A 17,025-nucleotide genomic window follows, 5' to 3' on the forward strand; every position below is an offset into this window, starting at 1 on the left:
TAGGATGACAAAGTTAATTCCCCAAATTAGAAGTCTTTCATATGAAGAAAGATTAATAAAGCTTAAATTGCATTCACTGGAAAGATGAAGAGTTAGGGTGACATGATAGAAGTTTACAAGTGGATGAATGAACATAACAAAGGGGATATTAACACTTTCGCGCTCAAAAAAAATCAATACCCCAGATGCTTTCGGCACTTCGCGCGCCTACGCGGTAAGACCGAAAAAGTGTACACTTTTTTGACTGTCCTGACAATAGTTGAAGGCGCACGTATTTAAATTTGGTATCACTGTGTTCACAATGAAATTGTCTATAAGAGCATACCTATAAAATGCCGCCCAAGCATAAGGAGTATCAACACCAAATAAAAAACTATGCAGATCACTCGCCGAGAGCGCCAAACAGCAACAAAATGTTTCCACTCTCTTAATGGTTGCGAAGCCTACAGTTGTCCTACATCGCTAATTTTAGTATCATTGGAATCGCAATAAAATTCTCTACACGGACATATGCATATGAATGTTTAATATAGGTAATTGCCCACCCGCAAGAGTGTGTGAAGTGGAGAGTAGTTAGCCGCGAGCGCACTGGCGAAAACACAGGGGGGAAATCATGCTTGGAAAGTTTATACATTTATACGTTTCCTGACCCTACTTTTCTATGTACGTATTTCTTTTTTATACCAATGTGTTTGCAATAAAATTTTCTATAAGATGAAATGTATAACATTTATACAAACCATGTGTAAGAGAAGCGCCAAATATAGAACCACGTCGCTCAGTATGCGTTCGCGGCAGAAACGAACGCATTGTTTTCGTTCGTTTGATGTTTGTCATGTTTATACTTGTTGAAACATTTTATAATTTGTATGATAGTGATCGCAGTAAAATTCCCTACACAGACATATACATAACACATACAAATATTTCCCACGTGTTGGATATATCAACGGCTAAAGGGAACCCACTGCCACACGCCCGCCACACCCGCCACACCCCAAACATACTTTGTGTTGTTTTTTTTTTACTCATAGAAGTTTATGTGATATAATATTCATTCTGGTACCAAAAAAATTCGCAAATAAATTCTCTACAAAACGTATATAATATAACTTCTTATAGATGATAAAAAATTCCAAATAGGTGTACTTACCCTGTCTATGTTGATTGAAGATCAACAGTTGAGCATTTTTTCTTCACTCCACCATCTTCAGGCTTCTGATCCTGATGCCATGTGTTCGGTGAGGGAGAACGGGAATTTCATGGAGAAAACTCTGAGAGTATCCCCATCCATTTCGATTAAAAAATGGAATTTATAGAAATATTTTTTCGATGGATTAGAAAAGTAGGCTGTTATGCGGAATCGTAAGAAAAAACGGTGACGAGTTATCTCTAATCTAAAGCGCGAAAGTGTTAATAGGGTATTAAAAGTATCAACTCAAGACAGAACACGAAACAATGGGTATAAATTGGACAAGTTTAGATTTAGGAAAGACTTGGGTAAATACTGGTTCGGTAACAGGGTTGTTGATTTGTGGAACCAATTACTGCGTAACGTGGTGGAGGTGGGGTGGTCCCTCGATTGTTTCAAGCGCGGGCTGGACATGTATATGAGTGGGATTGGGTGGTTATAGATAGGAGCTGCCTCGTATGGGCCAATAGGCCTTCTGCAGTTACCTTTGTTCTTATGTTATGTAATTTACCTTGAATGATAGTTATCTTATTTGTCAAAGTTAGCCTGTTTTTGAAGTGAAGTGGTATAATTATATGAATAAATAATTTAAAATACATGTGCACTGTATTGGTGATCTGCCATTTTGAATTGGCCTTAGGAGTAAATGTCTCCCCATCCTCCTCCTATCTCTAGCCAGGGGCTCCACCCCACCAACACAGTAAACATGATCAAATCGTGTGTGTATGTGTGGGGGGGGGGATCATTGAGGCCACTGATGGGAGTGTATCACACACCCAGCCACCCACCCACACAAACCTATACCCCCCATCCACCCCCCAACCCCTCACCCATACAATGCAGTACTGTACTCCATTTGGCTGCCACACAGGTGCTGGTGCTGGCGCAAAATTCAAAGGGACGCTCCAGTGAGTTAGTATAATAATTTTATGCATGAAGGGGGTACATGGGAACTTGGTTGAATGTTTGTATGGACTAATGTTTGTAAAGCTGGAACTCCTGTACTCTGTTTGCGAAAGTGAATTTTCTTATACAGTACTGTACTGGTATTTCTTCCGCAGCTTTGTTTAGTTAGCTTAATGCTTGTGTACTGAAACTTCTTCAAACACTCAAATTTTTTGTGAATATCAAGGTAAATGCTCCAACTTTTCCTAATGGACCAACATCATACCATGAACAGAAAAAAAATTAAATTTCACAATTTCAAATTAGGTTTAAAAATATTAAAATGTCACCAATTTATTTTTTTTATTCATCATGGTCTCGGAATGGCATATAACGTTCATATTCCTCGCTGAAAAATATTGTTTGAGAGAATAGTATACGGTGTACTGCAAAACAATTATTCAATGTGGCCTTCCAAATACGTGCAAAATTTAGATGCAACAAATTTATAACTGCAAAAGTTGTAGGTTTATGACTAAACAGCAAGGACACCTTAGAACTAAGCACTTTTCACATATGTAAAAATGGTGAGAATCAATCGGAAATAGAATATTTGAAGCGGTCTCAAAGTTGAAATTTCTTTTTTAGAGATACAGTAATTGAAGTTATCGATAATGAATATGGTACAGTAGTTCTAATTAACCCCCTGCACTGCGCACCTGTTTTTGGTAAAAACTTCATAGCGCAATTGTTAAGGACATTTTTGTTGTTTCTATAAATGGTCAGGTAAAGTTAATGTCAAAATGTTTTCAAACTCAACTACTTTCATTTCAAAACATAGTGATAACATTAAAAACATTAAAATATAGCCCAAGTAAAAAAAACGCAAAAAAAAAAAAAACGCACAACTCTCAAAACGACATTTGTTGTTTGGCGCAGTGCAGTGGTTAGTGAATTTTCTTGCATGTTTTAATGAACATTGCTTGGCATTCGTACTTGAATATGTGAAAGTTGTAGGTCAATGTGTGTTGAAATGAAGTAAAGATAAAATATCCCCCCAAAAAATAATATATAGGGATAGGTTAGGGATAACAAACATATATTGCAGTAACTTTATTGCCCATATACAATATGTGATAAGGACCTCATCTGGTTTCTCATTCATCAATACAACCTAGAGAGACAAAGAGAATAGAGTTTGAAATATGTAAGTAAATTGGCCCAAAAAATAAGTCACAACTTCTGCCACCTGTGGCCGATTAACATGTGAAGTGGGAACGAAATTGGTCAACATGTTTAGTGCCGGATGTGCATTCTCCAAGATGTAGAAGTTACAACAAAATCTGTATAGAAATGAAGGAGAGAAAAAATAATGGTTGTCAGCTTTTTGTGCAAAGGGACATAAATATTGTCATTGGGCAATGTATTTATAATAGATAATAACATACTAACTCATTATGTATGACATTTCGTACTCCAGATTGAATCGGCTGCATATCCACTGTGTGGACTCTCCTTACTACTACTATTCTTTGTGCGTCAGACAGGTGCTTGCATCTCTTTATCCCTGATTTCCAGTAAATAGGTGGTGTTATCATTATCATCATTACCGGTTGCCACCGTCTCTCGCACATTTATTTTTTTTTAATTCGTAAAAATTCCATGTCTTGACATTGGAATGAAAATTTCTCGTCGCCGATGCCAAATAACAGAAGTTTTGTTTAAAATTTTTCACTCTATTTCATATTTGAAAAAATACTGGGCATCCTTAAATCTATGACCTCTTGTTCTTGAAATTCCAGGTCTCAAGAATTCTTCCTTATCAGTTTTGATAAGGGCATCATACAACCACTGCATATTTCAACCTTGGCCTCCCAAAGGGCATGAGCAATTTCTTTAGTACTGTACTGTATTTCACTATCCATGTATTTACAAGCAATTCTCAAATTGGAAAGTGTAGCATAGACTCCTTACATAATGTGGTTCTCAAGTGACAGTTTTCTACCTAGAACCACCCCAAGATATCTTTATCAGATTTTTGTTTAAACTTTTTCACATTTGTAGGATGTGTGGTCTATTTTCTTGTATTCCACATATCATAACATGGCATTTATTCACATAAAATTCCATTTGCCAAGTGGTGCTCCATACATTTATCTTGTCCAGGTATTTTAAAAGGGCTTGATAATTGCCTAGGTTTATCATCCCTAGTATCTTAGCATCATCAGCAAACGTGTTCATATAATTCTGTCATTTGTCATTTCTGGTATGTCGTTTTTGAGGACAATGAACATTACTGGTGCAAGAACTGAACCCTGTGGTACTTGACTTATGATATTTCTCCAGTCTGATACATTGCCTCTTATTACTGGCCTCATTTTTTTGTCTGAAAATTTTTCATCCGTGTTAGAAGCCTCCCTGTCACTTCTCCGATATGTTCCAGTTTACAGAACAACCTCTTATGTGGGACTCTGTCAAAAGCCTTTATTTAGGTCCAGATAGATTCAGTCAACCCAACCATTTCTTCTGTTACTCTATCATAGAAACCAAGTCGATTCGTTACATAGGATCTTCCAGATACAAAACCACATTCTGTTATACCAGTTTTCTCTAGGTGTTTTCACCAGTTTTTTCCCATTTGGTTTTACTGTACAGTAGAGTACATGAGCTTGGCAAGGTCGGTTTTGACTGCCAGCTGATGAAGCATCACTGATTGAAGGATCTTGGCTATTTGGTGAAGCTTCAATTTTCCTCTTCACACTGTTGTGCTGATTTAGATTTGTGATATTCCTCCAAAACTGATGCTATGCTTTAAACCAAGTTAAAAAATTTCAGAGTGGACGTTTAGGTGGTGGTGGAAGTGCCAGCCCAAATAAAACAACCCGTCAATTTTCGTCATCGGCATCAGTGTCCTCTCCAGGATCTCCGCAGCCAATGAAAGACCCATTTTTTCCTTCCAGGTAACTGTGTACTGTACATAAAATATTTATAGACTTAATTCTGTATAAATCTTTGAATAATAAATTCAATATATAAGAGTTACAACTGTCATTACTGGTTAGCCAACTTTCTCCTTATTTTTTTTATTTTTTTCCACTTCATATCAGTGTGATGTCACCATTTTCCATGAAAATTATCTTATCTTGCATAGAATTGCATCTGACATACCTCAAGATATTACTTATCCCTTTTGTATCAAATACATACCATACTAAAAAATGCTTTTCTTCTAGTGCATAACCAGTGACTTTTCCCTTATTGTTTAATCAATTGCACCACATACCTTTGCATATCCTTAAAATTCAAATATGTCTTGATCTGCGGCCGTTATTACTCCTTGCACACTAAGTAAACCCATCGTATCAGCTTGTTGCACATTCCCACTTTATCATTAGTCACCCATAGCTTTTGCAAACTATTGGTATCATACCAATCTTACTCTTTAGACTCAACAAACAACTTTTAATTTTTGCTATTACATGAAGCATATACAATTACCACAGGATTTCTTGTATTGTACGATCACCTAGAATTTCAGTAAGAGAGGTCATTCATTGACCCATACCTCTTTATTCGTTACAGGGCCTACTCTCCCTACTCTCATAAATGCTTCTTCTAATACTGTACTACAAACATTCCCTCTTTAAAACTTTCACCATTTGTCTTTTCATATACTTTCCCTAAATTTCACATACACATAAGCCTGCCTTTGTTTTCTAGGGTACTGGCAGGCACAAGTCTTAGATCCAGGTTCAATTCTGATCTTCACTGGAAGGTGATTAGCAAGATGGGTTGCCAGCCAAAATTTCCCAACCCTCTATTGCCAGGGACAAGGGACTCTGTGCTCCACAGTTTTGGGTAATGGGATGAGATGGGGGAAGTCACCACATTCTTATGCTGGGATATATTTATAACTACAATAAGAAGAAAACCAGCATTGAATGTAATGTAACGCCATTTTCTGGGCGAGTCCCAGAGGCTCCCCGGCATCCCTCCCTCCCCTCCCTTCTGTTGGCATTTTTTTCGCTTGTTTTTGACATCCAGCCTCAGAACTGGTGTGTGGATCGCCGGCGCGGTAGGTCTGGGGCTGCCCCTTCCCCCTCCCAAGGAGGGGGGGAGGGGCTGCTCAGACAGCGGCGCGACGACGGATGACGATTTTGTGTATGACTAGTTCGCTCGATTTTGTTTGGGGAGTTCTATCCACTCGTTCGGCTTTTGGTTGCAATTTTCACCAGAATAGGGGTTTGTTTTGGGACGCCTACCTTTCTGGGTGCCTAACCCGGTCGATGGCAGACATTGAATGCTTCCAATTACACGGGGGTTTCTATAGGCCATTGCTCCCCTTGCCTCTCTAGAGGGGGGGCAGGGTTCTGGCTCATGGTCCCCAGTAGGCCTATAAGAACTCCATAAACATGACTGATGCCAAAGTCTGACATTAGCATATCAGCCTAGTAAGCTCCGGGGAGCCATAGGGGCTCCCCCCAGATAAACTATCAAATTAGTGTACTGTGTATTATACATATTATAACAAAAAATTGCATAAATATTGTAATTGACAAATGTGTTCCTTGAAATAAAAGGAAGACCTTAACAGGGTGATGTGCAATTCAGTTTCTCAAAAGCTGTTGAAGATTACCCTTGGGAACTTAAAATGCTTTATTGTAGTATCAAGTAAGCAATTACTGTACTTAGTGACTGAAGAAATTATACATAGGCCAAGGTTTGTGGTGACCTGATTACAAAATAACATTGAACATTGTATCAGCTGGAGCCAACATGCTGATATATTATATCAGCTGGAGTCAACATGTGTTTCATGCTATTTAGAGATTAATCTTTTGCAGAATGTTTCTTCTTGTAAAATTAACTTTGTTTCACTTCTAGATTAGGATCAGATAAGCCAGGAGGACCCCCAACACAAGGCTTAATAGGTGTTCGAGGCCCATCTTCTCTGCCACAGTCTCCAATCTCTGCACGTCTTGGAAGCCCGTATGTTGATCAACGTATTTTAGGTATGTCTAAATTAGCATGTTAAATGGGACATACTTGCAAATTTAACTTTAATTGGCAAGACATATTTTGTCAGAAATAGTCTACAAATCACAAACTAACATGTCTATTTTTTCAATAGTTAATTATTTCTGGAAGCGCATAAGTTTCCAGACTGTGGAGTAAGCTTTTTTTAAGGCAGTGCCTACAATGTACAATGGTAGGAGTGCAGCTTCATAGTAAAAAGAGTACAAAAAGTATTAGTCTGAATTTGGATATAAAATAATAAAGAATGGGAGAACTTTACTTTTAGGGGGATGTGTGTATAGTTATTTTCACCATTGCAGCATTCCTTTCCAGATACTCCAATTGGACCACAAGCATATGGAGCACAAGGAACCCCAAGTTATTATGGTACACCTGGTTCGCCTTTGGTCCCCGCCTCGCAGTCGGCCTACAGCAACAGTGTCTTCACACCTTCCAGAGATCATTCCAGTTTTCTTGTTCATGATCCATTACAAGTGTAAGTACTGTATTGACATTCAATGTTGAAGTACAGTTTGATGGCAATTTACAGTAGATTGGATTGTGCTGTGAATGTTTAGTCATTCAACTCTTCCTACACAGAAACTTGAATTACCAGTCATACAGAATCTTTCAAACATGTCAATATTGACTGTGTCTACACTTCATGTTTACATTGCTAAACCAGCTTGCAAAACATCAGAAGATGCATGCCTCATGAGCTGGTTGACTTATATATGAAATGAGTTTAACCCCATAGAGCTAAATGTTATAGAATAAATCAAGCCAAAAATTATTTCAAAATGTATCTTGCCAGCAAGTGGGAGCTTGTGAGTCCAGAGGTAGTGTGATGACAACTTTAAATATTGATCAAATTACTGTATTATCACAAATTTATATTTGTGTCTAAAATAATGTTAGAGGTGCAGAAAAAAATTTGCCACATTAATTTGTATAAGAGTTGGCCTCTTGTAGATTTTAATATGCTGGTCATTTAAAAGGTTCTTTAAAATATGTAAATAATCATTCCATGGACTGGCTGTCTATTGTACAGTATTTCCAAAGCACATCACGTCTTAAACTAAAACAGTTGCAATGTGTGGTAACAGTTCAGATTGTTTCAGTCAGAGCACACAAGAGGAAAATTGTATTGAAAACCAAAAGGCAGATAAAAGTAAATTAAACAAAAGAGAATGGGACTACAATGTTCATTTAAAGGGCATTGAAAAGGTGTTGTAATTAGTGCAAGAAAGAAACAAGCATCAAATGGATTGGGAATATATTCTTTGCTTTATAGTAAAATGTTCATAACTGACAAGTTTTCTATATTGGTATAATTTGAAATTGTCTTGGGTAATTTGACACATTGCCATCTACCAGAGGTTTACGAACTACTAATTTTTTCTTCCTTCCACCACTATAGATCTGCAAGTGATGCCATGGAAGATACTTGGGTAACAGTGTTTGGATTCCCAGCTGCTGCAGCCTCATATATACTAACTCAGTTTAAAGCTGGGCACTATCACAGAGCACTGCAATCCTGACACAGGAAACTGGATGCATTTAAAGTATCAGGTAGGAAATCATGCCGTTGAAATATGTTCGGTGTTATGCATCTTCATTGTAGTAACAGCATAATTGCTTGTTTAACTTAATGTTCATTAGCTTTCCCCGATCTATTATTTTGTTATTCTTCTTGAGGGGATATTTTTGTAGTTTCCCTAGCTTGGGGAATGTCTGACAAATATTTAGAAATATTTAAATTTTAAAATGTATTCATTAATTATATATGGTACTGCTGTTAAGCCATGGTAGTATGCTGATAATTTCTCATTACAGTTGTACGTGTCCTATAATGCTTATCCTGTTTCCTTTATTCATGCACTTGCACCCAACAATCTGATCTTGTCCCAACTCTTAAGATCAACTTGTTAATATAAATAGATAATTTTAGATTTACTAATTCCACAATTGTCAATTTCAGACAAAACTACAGGCGAGAAAAGCACTGAGTAAGAATGGGAAAGTGTTCAGTGGAAATATCATGGTTGGAGTCGTGCCTTGCAGTGATAAGGTGAGTCTCGCAAGACATTTAACCCTTAACCACTCAAATGCGCAGAGTGCCTTAAGGTGCTCTGAGAGTGGTGTGTGGGGTAATCCTAGCAGGAAGTAATGTGCTTTTTATTTTGAATATTTATTTTGTTATATTGTATTTACTTTTATTGAACTATAATTCTAAGTGGACTGTATTTTAAGATTTAGCCTGCCTGTTTTCACCTGAACACACAGTGGGGGGGGGGGGGTTATATATAAACAGCTTATCCCACAATTGGTGGTGATAAATAAGACATATACATTTACAGTTAATTTTACATAGATTATACCACATATGGTGGTATTGAGTAAACTACAGTATAATGTTAGTTCTAGTGTTATAATTATATAAGTATAACTGTGAAAGTTTATCTATTTTGAGTAGTTATGACCTGTATTGGCAGTGTGAGCTGCTCCTCCAACATCGTGTGTTAAGCCACAAGTGGTCTAGGGTGTGCCATGTAATGGCGTCTGGCACTGTAAAATGGCACCTGGCTCTGTAATGGCAGCTGCCAGAGCATGTAAGATGTCACAGGTTATGTATGTCGGCCAGCTCTACTGATGGGTGTCTGACAGCTTGGTGGACAGTGCTTTGGATTCGTAGTCCTGAGGTTCCAGGTTCGATCCCTGGTGGAGGCAGAGACAAATGGGCAAATTGTTTCTTTCACCCTGATGCCCCTGTTACCGAGCAGTAAGTAGGTACCTGGGAGTTAGACGGCTGCTATGGGCTACTTCCTGGGAGGGTGTGTAACAAAAAGGAGGCCTGGTCGAGGACCGGGCTGCGGGGACGCTAAGCCCCGAAATCATCTCAAGATAAGAAAGATAAGATGTCCTATGGATCGCAAGCTTACCTGTCAATAAATTGGGCTGTTACAATTGCTCAATTAAATAAAGTACAGGTGTGACACATGAAATATTGATGTGAGGCTTACCTGTGTTTGGGTCCTTTCATGCTATTAACCGGCTCACCTATCTAATAATTAAGTGATCACTTATTAATAAAATGTGGGGAAGTTGGGGTACTTGGCTCTTCCCGTTGTTATTGTAGAGGTCATTTTGGCAATACACTGAAGGATAGAATGGTCTATCGTCTGTGTTGCGTGTCACTAAAAACCTCACCCAAGCACTGTCTGTGTTGTTTTTACATTCTATACTGTGGCGGGTTGTGGTATCACAGCTATACTGAATCCAGATGGTATGGCTCTCCATCACAAACAAAAATCCTGCTATTGGCTCTTGCAGTGTTTAAGTCACAGGTGGAAACAAATGAAAATTATCAAATAAATAATTAAACAAATTTACTGAAATATTAATGAAAAAAAATGGCACCTGAAATACTTATTATATAACAAATCAAATAAGTAAATGAAAGTTTAACTTAATACAATACAAGATTATACTGGTGGTGCTGAAGACAACTACCATTCCACCACAGCATCCAGCATACGACATTGGCTGAAGGCAGATGGCGTTGCAGGAGGGCCAAGGTGATCCAAGAGCACTAAGAGAGACTGCTTCTCCAGGGAGGTGGTGCCCTTTATATAGTCTGGCGGTGATAACTCATCAAGTGTCAATGCAAGGTGGATATTTGGTCAACTAGCAAACTGTTTGTTTGTGGCTGGCGGTGCCTTTGTGTTGAGCTGTACCACTGCCCATTGAAGGCGGCTAACTGCTCGTTTGTAAAGGCAAACTACCGGTTAGCAAAGGCGCCCGGCTTGCCTCTTGAGTCGTACCAGGCCGTGCCAGGCCCTAGGGAGTACGGAGAGGTGGCAGGACTGACGACTCATCTGGGCTGGTGTAGATGTAGACTTCCAGTGCAGAGGCATTGAAGGTGAGGGGAAAAGGCAGTTCCACTGCTATGCAGGGGATTCACGTGACAATACACAAACAATGACTAGCTAGCTCCCTCTCCGAGCATCTCCGCCAATGTTATGGTTCCAATATTCTGTCTTATGGACTTAGGGCGCTAAGCTTTACTTTTATTGATAATGATACTATATCCAGTCATAGTGAATACTTTTATTAATTCTAAATCACTAGACTGTAGTTAAAGAATATGAGATGTGTAATGTTTGTTTTGGTGATATCACGTATCCCGTTCTCTTTAAACTTTTACTCTCTAATGTAAATACAGTAGTATAACCAGGTTGGCTGGCTATATTGGATTAGTAATATTTAGTATTGATATGTTATGTGTCGGATTTCATATATGTGCTTTTTTTTTTTTTTTTTTTTAGTTGGGCTATATTTTAATGTTTTTTACCCCCTCCCCGCTCAGCTCGTTGTCGCCGTGTGGGGGCTTAGTGGGCGGCTGCCGGAGTGTGATGCTCCTTGGGACAGTCCTCTGTCCTTTTCTAGCCTTGTGCTCCTGCTGCCGTCCTCTCCAATTCTGCTGGGCATCTTTTCCTTTTCCTTCTGTTTCGTTTTTCTCCCCCCTCTTCTCCTATCTGCTTGCCGTTTCCTGCCGACCTTTTGCTCGTTCTGGTTCTTCCCTTGGACTTCTTCTATTTTGACGCCCGGGTGCTTGAGGAGGCATACTCTTGCACCCGTAGAACTGTAGTACCCGACAGCGAGAGCGAGGGGAACCTTTTATTGTCAATCCCCCTTTCGTCACTGAACCCAATCTCGACGGACTGTCGGTTTCTTAAGGTGGCGTTTGTGGGGCGTATACTCACGACGCACCCCTAGGAGGCCCCGGCAAGATCGGCGATAGCTTCTTGTTGGGTGTCCTGCCTCTAATTGTGGCTCCATGGTGGGTGTGGAGGCACATTCTTGAATGAATTCTTCTTTTCGTAATGATAACCCCTGTTTCGGCTGCTTCTGATTTACCTTCTCAGGCTCGTGGGGTGGGCGACCAAGCCCCCGAGTCGGTCCGTATTGGAAGACCGGGCTCTGTAGCCTCCGCTGTATTGGGCCCCGACCTTGCTCCTCCTTTGGCCTCTCTGACTCCTTCCCCTGGCTCCCCTCCCTCCTCTGTGGTTGGGTCGAGCCCCAAGCCCCCGGTGGTGACTACCTCATCCCCTGGTGCGGCTCCTTCTCTAGTTGTAACTACTGCGCCTTTTAACCCCTCTCTCTCTGGGGGTTCTCACCGCCGTCCTCGTCACGGCCGCCCTCGCTCGATTCCTTCCAGTTCTGCTACCTATCAAGCCCTGTTTGGTCCCGCTTCGTGGGCCAAATATTTTGATCTCCTCCCTCTTGATTCTGCGCCTCCTGACGATTTCTCCCTCCATCGACATCTCGTTGATTCCGTGGATGCCTCCATTACTTTCAACCCCACTCGTCTCGGTACACGTGTCGTTGCTGCTCCTCAGGATGCTGCTTCCCGCTTGGCTGCCTTATCCTGCCTTGGCGAGACCCCTGTTCGGGTCTCGAAGAACGCTCAGTTGAATGCCAGTGTTGGCACTATTTTGCTCCCGCCCCATGTTGCGACCGGTGTTCGGGACCTGTGCGACTGCCACGACGATATTCGACATATCCTTGCTGCCCAGGGCCATTCTATTCTCCAGGTGGACACGTTTACTCGTCCCCCTCGTGGTAGTCGTCGTCAACCCCTCCGGGTTGTGAAGATTACCTTTGATGGTAGGACCCTTCCACCCTCTGTCATTCTTGCTGGTGCCAGGTGCTCTGTCCAGGAGTACATTCCTTCTCCTCGGCTCTGCAACAAGTGCTGGAGGTTTGGGCATGGTGCCCTCCGCTGCTCCGGGACTGTCTCTCTCTGTCCTTTGTGTGGTGGCGAAGGTCACTCTAAGTCAGAGTGCACTTCTCCCCAGGCTCGTTGCCTCAACTGCGGTGAGGCCCATCCTGCCTTCTCCCGTGCGTGTGTCCATTACAAGCTTGAGGCAGCCGTCCTCAACTTGAAGCACCGGGAGCGTTTATATTTTCCTGAGGTGAGACGCCAGGTTCGCCGGCTCCCGCCTTATGCTAATATCTCTTATGCTCGCGTGTTGCGCTCTTCCTCTCCTCGTCCATCCCGCCTTCCTCAGACTCACAACCGTTTCCGGGCCTTGGACCCTGATGCGCCCACTGCCCCCTCCTCTGTTCCTTTGGGTTCTCTCCCGAAGGATCCTCCTCCTGGTCCTCTGTCTGGGGTTCCCCTTCCTTCTACCCGGTCTGTCGTGTCTCTTGTGTCTTCTTCCTCGTCTCCCTCCGTTCCTCCTTCCCATCCTTCCCCTCCGTCTCTTGACTCTCCCCGCCGCCTGTCGGTGCGGGCTGATGTCCATCGCTCTCCAAACGGCCGTCATGTGTGCTCTCGTTCAGCTTCTCCTGTTGAGACGCTAGAATCCGTTGCCCAGTACGTGGTTGCTGGATCACCTGTCTCTTTACGTCAGAAGCGTAAACCTGGCTCCTCTCCTTCCTCCTCCCCGGCGGGTAAGAAGGTTTCGCTTTCTTCCTCGGCCCCTACTTCTGCCTCTCTCGCTCCTTCCCCACCCATTTCGGTGGTTGCGCCCCCTGTTCCTGCTATGGAGGTTTCTTTAGCCCCCGCTTCCCTCTCAGTTGCTGCCCTTGCTGAGGAACGCTCCCCTCTTTCTACCCCTCCTCTTCCTGCTGCTGTCCTTGCCTGCTCCTCTCCGTTGTCTCCTCCTCTTCCTCCTCCTCCTCCTCCTCCTCCTCCTCCTCCTCCTCCTCCTCCTCCGGACCCCGCCCGCCCACCTCTGATCTGTTCTCCCGTTTCCTTCCCTCCGTCTTTGCTCAGTTTACCCATGCCCCCTAACCCTGACTTTGCTGACCCTGATCCCGACCCTGATATTCTTTAACGTGCTCTGTTGCTCTTTCGCCTTTGTTTCTTCCTTGTTCTCTGTTTTTGTCCTTTCTCTTCTCGTCGTTGTCCATTCTTCAATGGAATGTTCTAGGTTATTACGCCAATTTCCTCGAACACCAACTTCTGATTTCGCGGTTTTCGCCCCTTTGTGTCTGTCTCCAGGAGCCGATGCTTGGTGCTCGTCCTGGTCGTTTTCGTGGCTATTCCTTTCTCTTCCTTCCCCCCCAGCTGTTGCTGGGGCTTCTAATTCTTCTGCTCTCTTGATTCGTACTGATGTTCCCTTTGTTCCTTTACTTTTTCCTTCGCCTCTCCATTGTTCTGCTGCTCGTATCTTTGTGGGGAAATGGTACACAGTTTGTTCCATTTATCTCCCCCCGAGTGTCCCGCTTTCTCTTCCTGATTTGAGACACCTCCTAGACTCCTTGCCGGAGCCTGTGCTCCTGCTGGGTGACTTCAATTGTCGTCATTCTCTTTGAGGTGACGCTCTGATGAATACCCGGGGTCGCCTCCTTGAGCCGTTTTTCCTCTCTTCTTCCCTGTCTCTTCTGAATTCTGGTGAGCCCACTCATTTGGACTCTCGGACTCGCACCCTTTCTTGTCTTGATCTTTCTCTCTGCTCTTCTTCTCTTTACTTAGATTTCACGTGGCAGGTTCTTGATGGCCTCCATGGAAGTGATCATTTCCCCATCCTTGTTTCCTTTTTCTCTTTTCGCCCTTCCCTCTCTTTCCCTAGGTGGCAGTTTGCTAAGGCAGACTGGACCCTATTTACCCACAGTGCTGCTCTCTCTGACCTCTCCCTTCTGCCTCTCTCTCGCGCTCTCCTCCTTTTTCATGACACTGTCTTCAACGCTGCCCTCCGCTCTATTCCTCGCTCTTCCTCTCGGGGTCCACGGAAGTGCGTTCCCTGGTGGAATGCGGACTGTGCTCGGACTGTCCGCTGTAAGCGTGCAGCCTGGAAGAGGCACCGCTGTAGGCAGACGACCGATTCTTTTCTTTTCTTTCGGAAAGTGAGTGCGGTGGCCCGTAGGGCCATCCGTACGGCTAAACGTGAATGTTGGGCATCTTATGTCTCAACAATTACGTCCGAAACCCCTCTGGCCCAGATCTGGAAGCGTATCCGCTAGATAGCGGGTAAGTTCGTTCCCGATGTTTCACCGGTCCTTCACCTCCATGATACTCTTGTGGCGGACCCGTTGCAGGTCGCTTCCGAACTGGGTTCCCACTTTTCTTCTGTTAGCTCTGGTCTTCATCTTCCCCAATCTTTCCTTCTTCGTAAACCTGTCCTTGAGTCTCGTCCTTTAGATTTCTGCACTCATCTTCAGCTTCCCTATAATGATCCCTTCTCTCTCTCTGAACTTCGCTCTGCCCTGGCCCTCTGTGGTTCTACGGCGGCGGGCTCCGATGGTATTCATTATGAGATGCTTCGCCATCTCCCTCCGAGCACGTCTCAGTATTTACTGAGTCTGTATAATCGGATCTGGGAGTCGTCGTCAGTCCCTGAGGACTGGCTCGATGCCGTTGTCCTCCCTGTTCGCAAACCGGGGTCTCTGGGTACTTCCCCTAAGGACTTTCGCCCTATTGCTCTCACAAGTTGTCTGCAAACTCTTTGAACGTATGGTTAACGTTCGTCTGATGTGGTTCCTGGAACACCATCACCTCCTCTCCCCTTCTCAATTTGGTTTCCGCAAGTGCCGCAGCACGATAGATGTCCTGGTGAACTTGGAGGTCTATATTCGTACTGCTTTTGCTGCGAAGACCTCCGTTGTTGCCGTCCTTTTTGACCTGGAAAAGGCTTACGACACCACTTGGCATTATCATATCCTATCTCAACTTCATTCTTTTGGCCTTCGTGGTCATCTCCCTCTCTTTCTCCGCAGCTTTCTCTCTCGTCGTTCCTTTCGGGTGCGCCTTGGTACCGCTCTCTCTCCCTCTTTTCAGCAATACGAAGGTGTGCCCCAGGGTAGTGTTCTGAGCACTACTCTTTTTCTTGTTGCCCTCAATGGTCTTCTTTCCTCTCTTCCTTCTGGTGTCTTCTCCGCTCTCTATGTCGATGATCTTACCCTTTGTTGTCAGGGTGATGATTCGCCTCTCCTTCAACGCCGGCTTCAACTTGCTATTGATGCCGTGTTGTCTTGGGCCACAGATCATGGCTTCAAGTTCTCTACTTCTAAGACTTGTGCCATGACTTTTACGAGGAAGCGGGTTGTTCTTCGTCCCTCTTTGTCACTTTATGGTCATCCCCTTGAATACAAAGATTCCGCAAAGCTTTTGGGGTTATTCCTTGACACTCGTTTGTCTTGGTCTCCCCATATCTCTTGCCTCCGTGTTGAGTGCTCTAAGGCCCTTACCCTCCTTCGGGTCTTGTCCCATACTTCTTGGGGGGGCAGATAGGTGCACTCTCCTTGCTTTACATTCCTCTCTTGTACTGTCTAAGCTCGATTATGGTTGCCCTGCTTACTCGTCTGCTTCTCCTTCTACTCTTCGCCGTCTTGATGCTTTGCACCATACTGGGTTGCGCCTCAGTTCTGGTGCCTTTCGTTCAACTCCCATCCTTAGCTTGTATGTTGACACTGGCTTCCTGTCTCTCCGGGACCGCCGTGATCACTACTGTCTTCGCTATCTTGCGCGGTCCTTGCAACATCCTTCCTCTCGCCTCTGTCGTGCTTTAACTTTTGCCTCTCCTGCGGTTCCTGTTCCTCTTCACCACCTCCCTCTTTCTGTCCGGTTATCTCGCCTACAGGATTCTCTTTCCGTTCGTATTTCTGATGTTTCTCCTCGTGTTGTTCCTTCTTTGCCCCCGTGGAGGGTCCCTCCTCCACGATTTTATACATCCTTGACCCGTATCACTAAAGCTTTTACCCCTCCTACGGTTCTAAAACGCCTTTTCCTCGAGCACTTTTCTTCTCACTCCCGCTCCGTTTCTGTCTTCACCGATGGGTCTAAGTCAGCGGACGGTGTTGGCTACTCTGTTGTTTTTCCTGATCGCACTTATATGTGTCGCTTACCTCCGGAGACTAGCATCTTTACAGCGGAACTTTATGCTATTCTCTATGCTCTTCGTCTCCTGCTTTCTCGTTGTCAG

At 43.3% G+C, this 17,025-nt stretch overlaps 1 protein-coding gene across 1 annotated transcript in view; it reads left to right on the plus strand.

The window, feature by feature from the left end:
- LOC123775305 (nucleoporin NUP35-like) overlaps positions 1 to 17,025 on the plus strand; it is a 70,992-nt gene that overhangs the window by 30,749 nt on the left and 23,218 nt on the right. Inside the window, 6 exon segments of the mRNA XM_069311625.1 lie at positions 4,913 to 5,037; positions 6,962 to 7,089; positions 7,427 to 7,589; positions 8,514 to 8,597; positions 8,599 to 8,665; positions 9,075 to 9,164. Of these exon segments, the coding sequence (XP_069167726.1) occupies positions 4,913 to 5,037; positions 6,962 to 7,089; positions 7,427 to 7,589; positions 8,514 to 8,597; positions 8,599 to 8,665; positions 9,075 to 9,164 (657 nt within the window).

Source organism: Procambarus clarkii, chromosome 70, assembly GCF_040958095.1.
Source record: "Procambarus clarkii isolate CNS0578487 chromosome 70, FALCON_Pclarkii_2.0, whole genome shotgun sequence".
Lineage (NCBI taxonomy): Eukaryota > Metazoa > Arthropoda > Malacostraca > Decapoda > Cambaridae > Procambarus > Procambarus clarkii.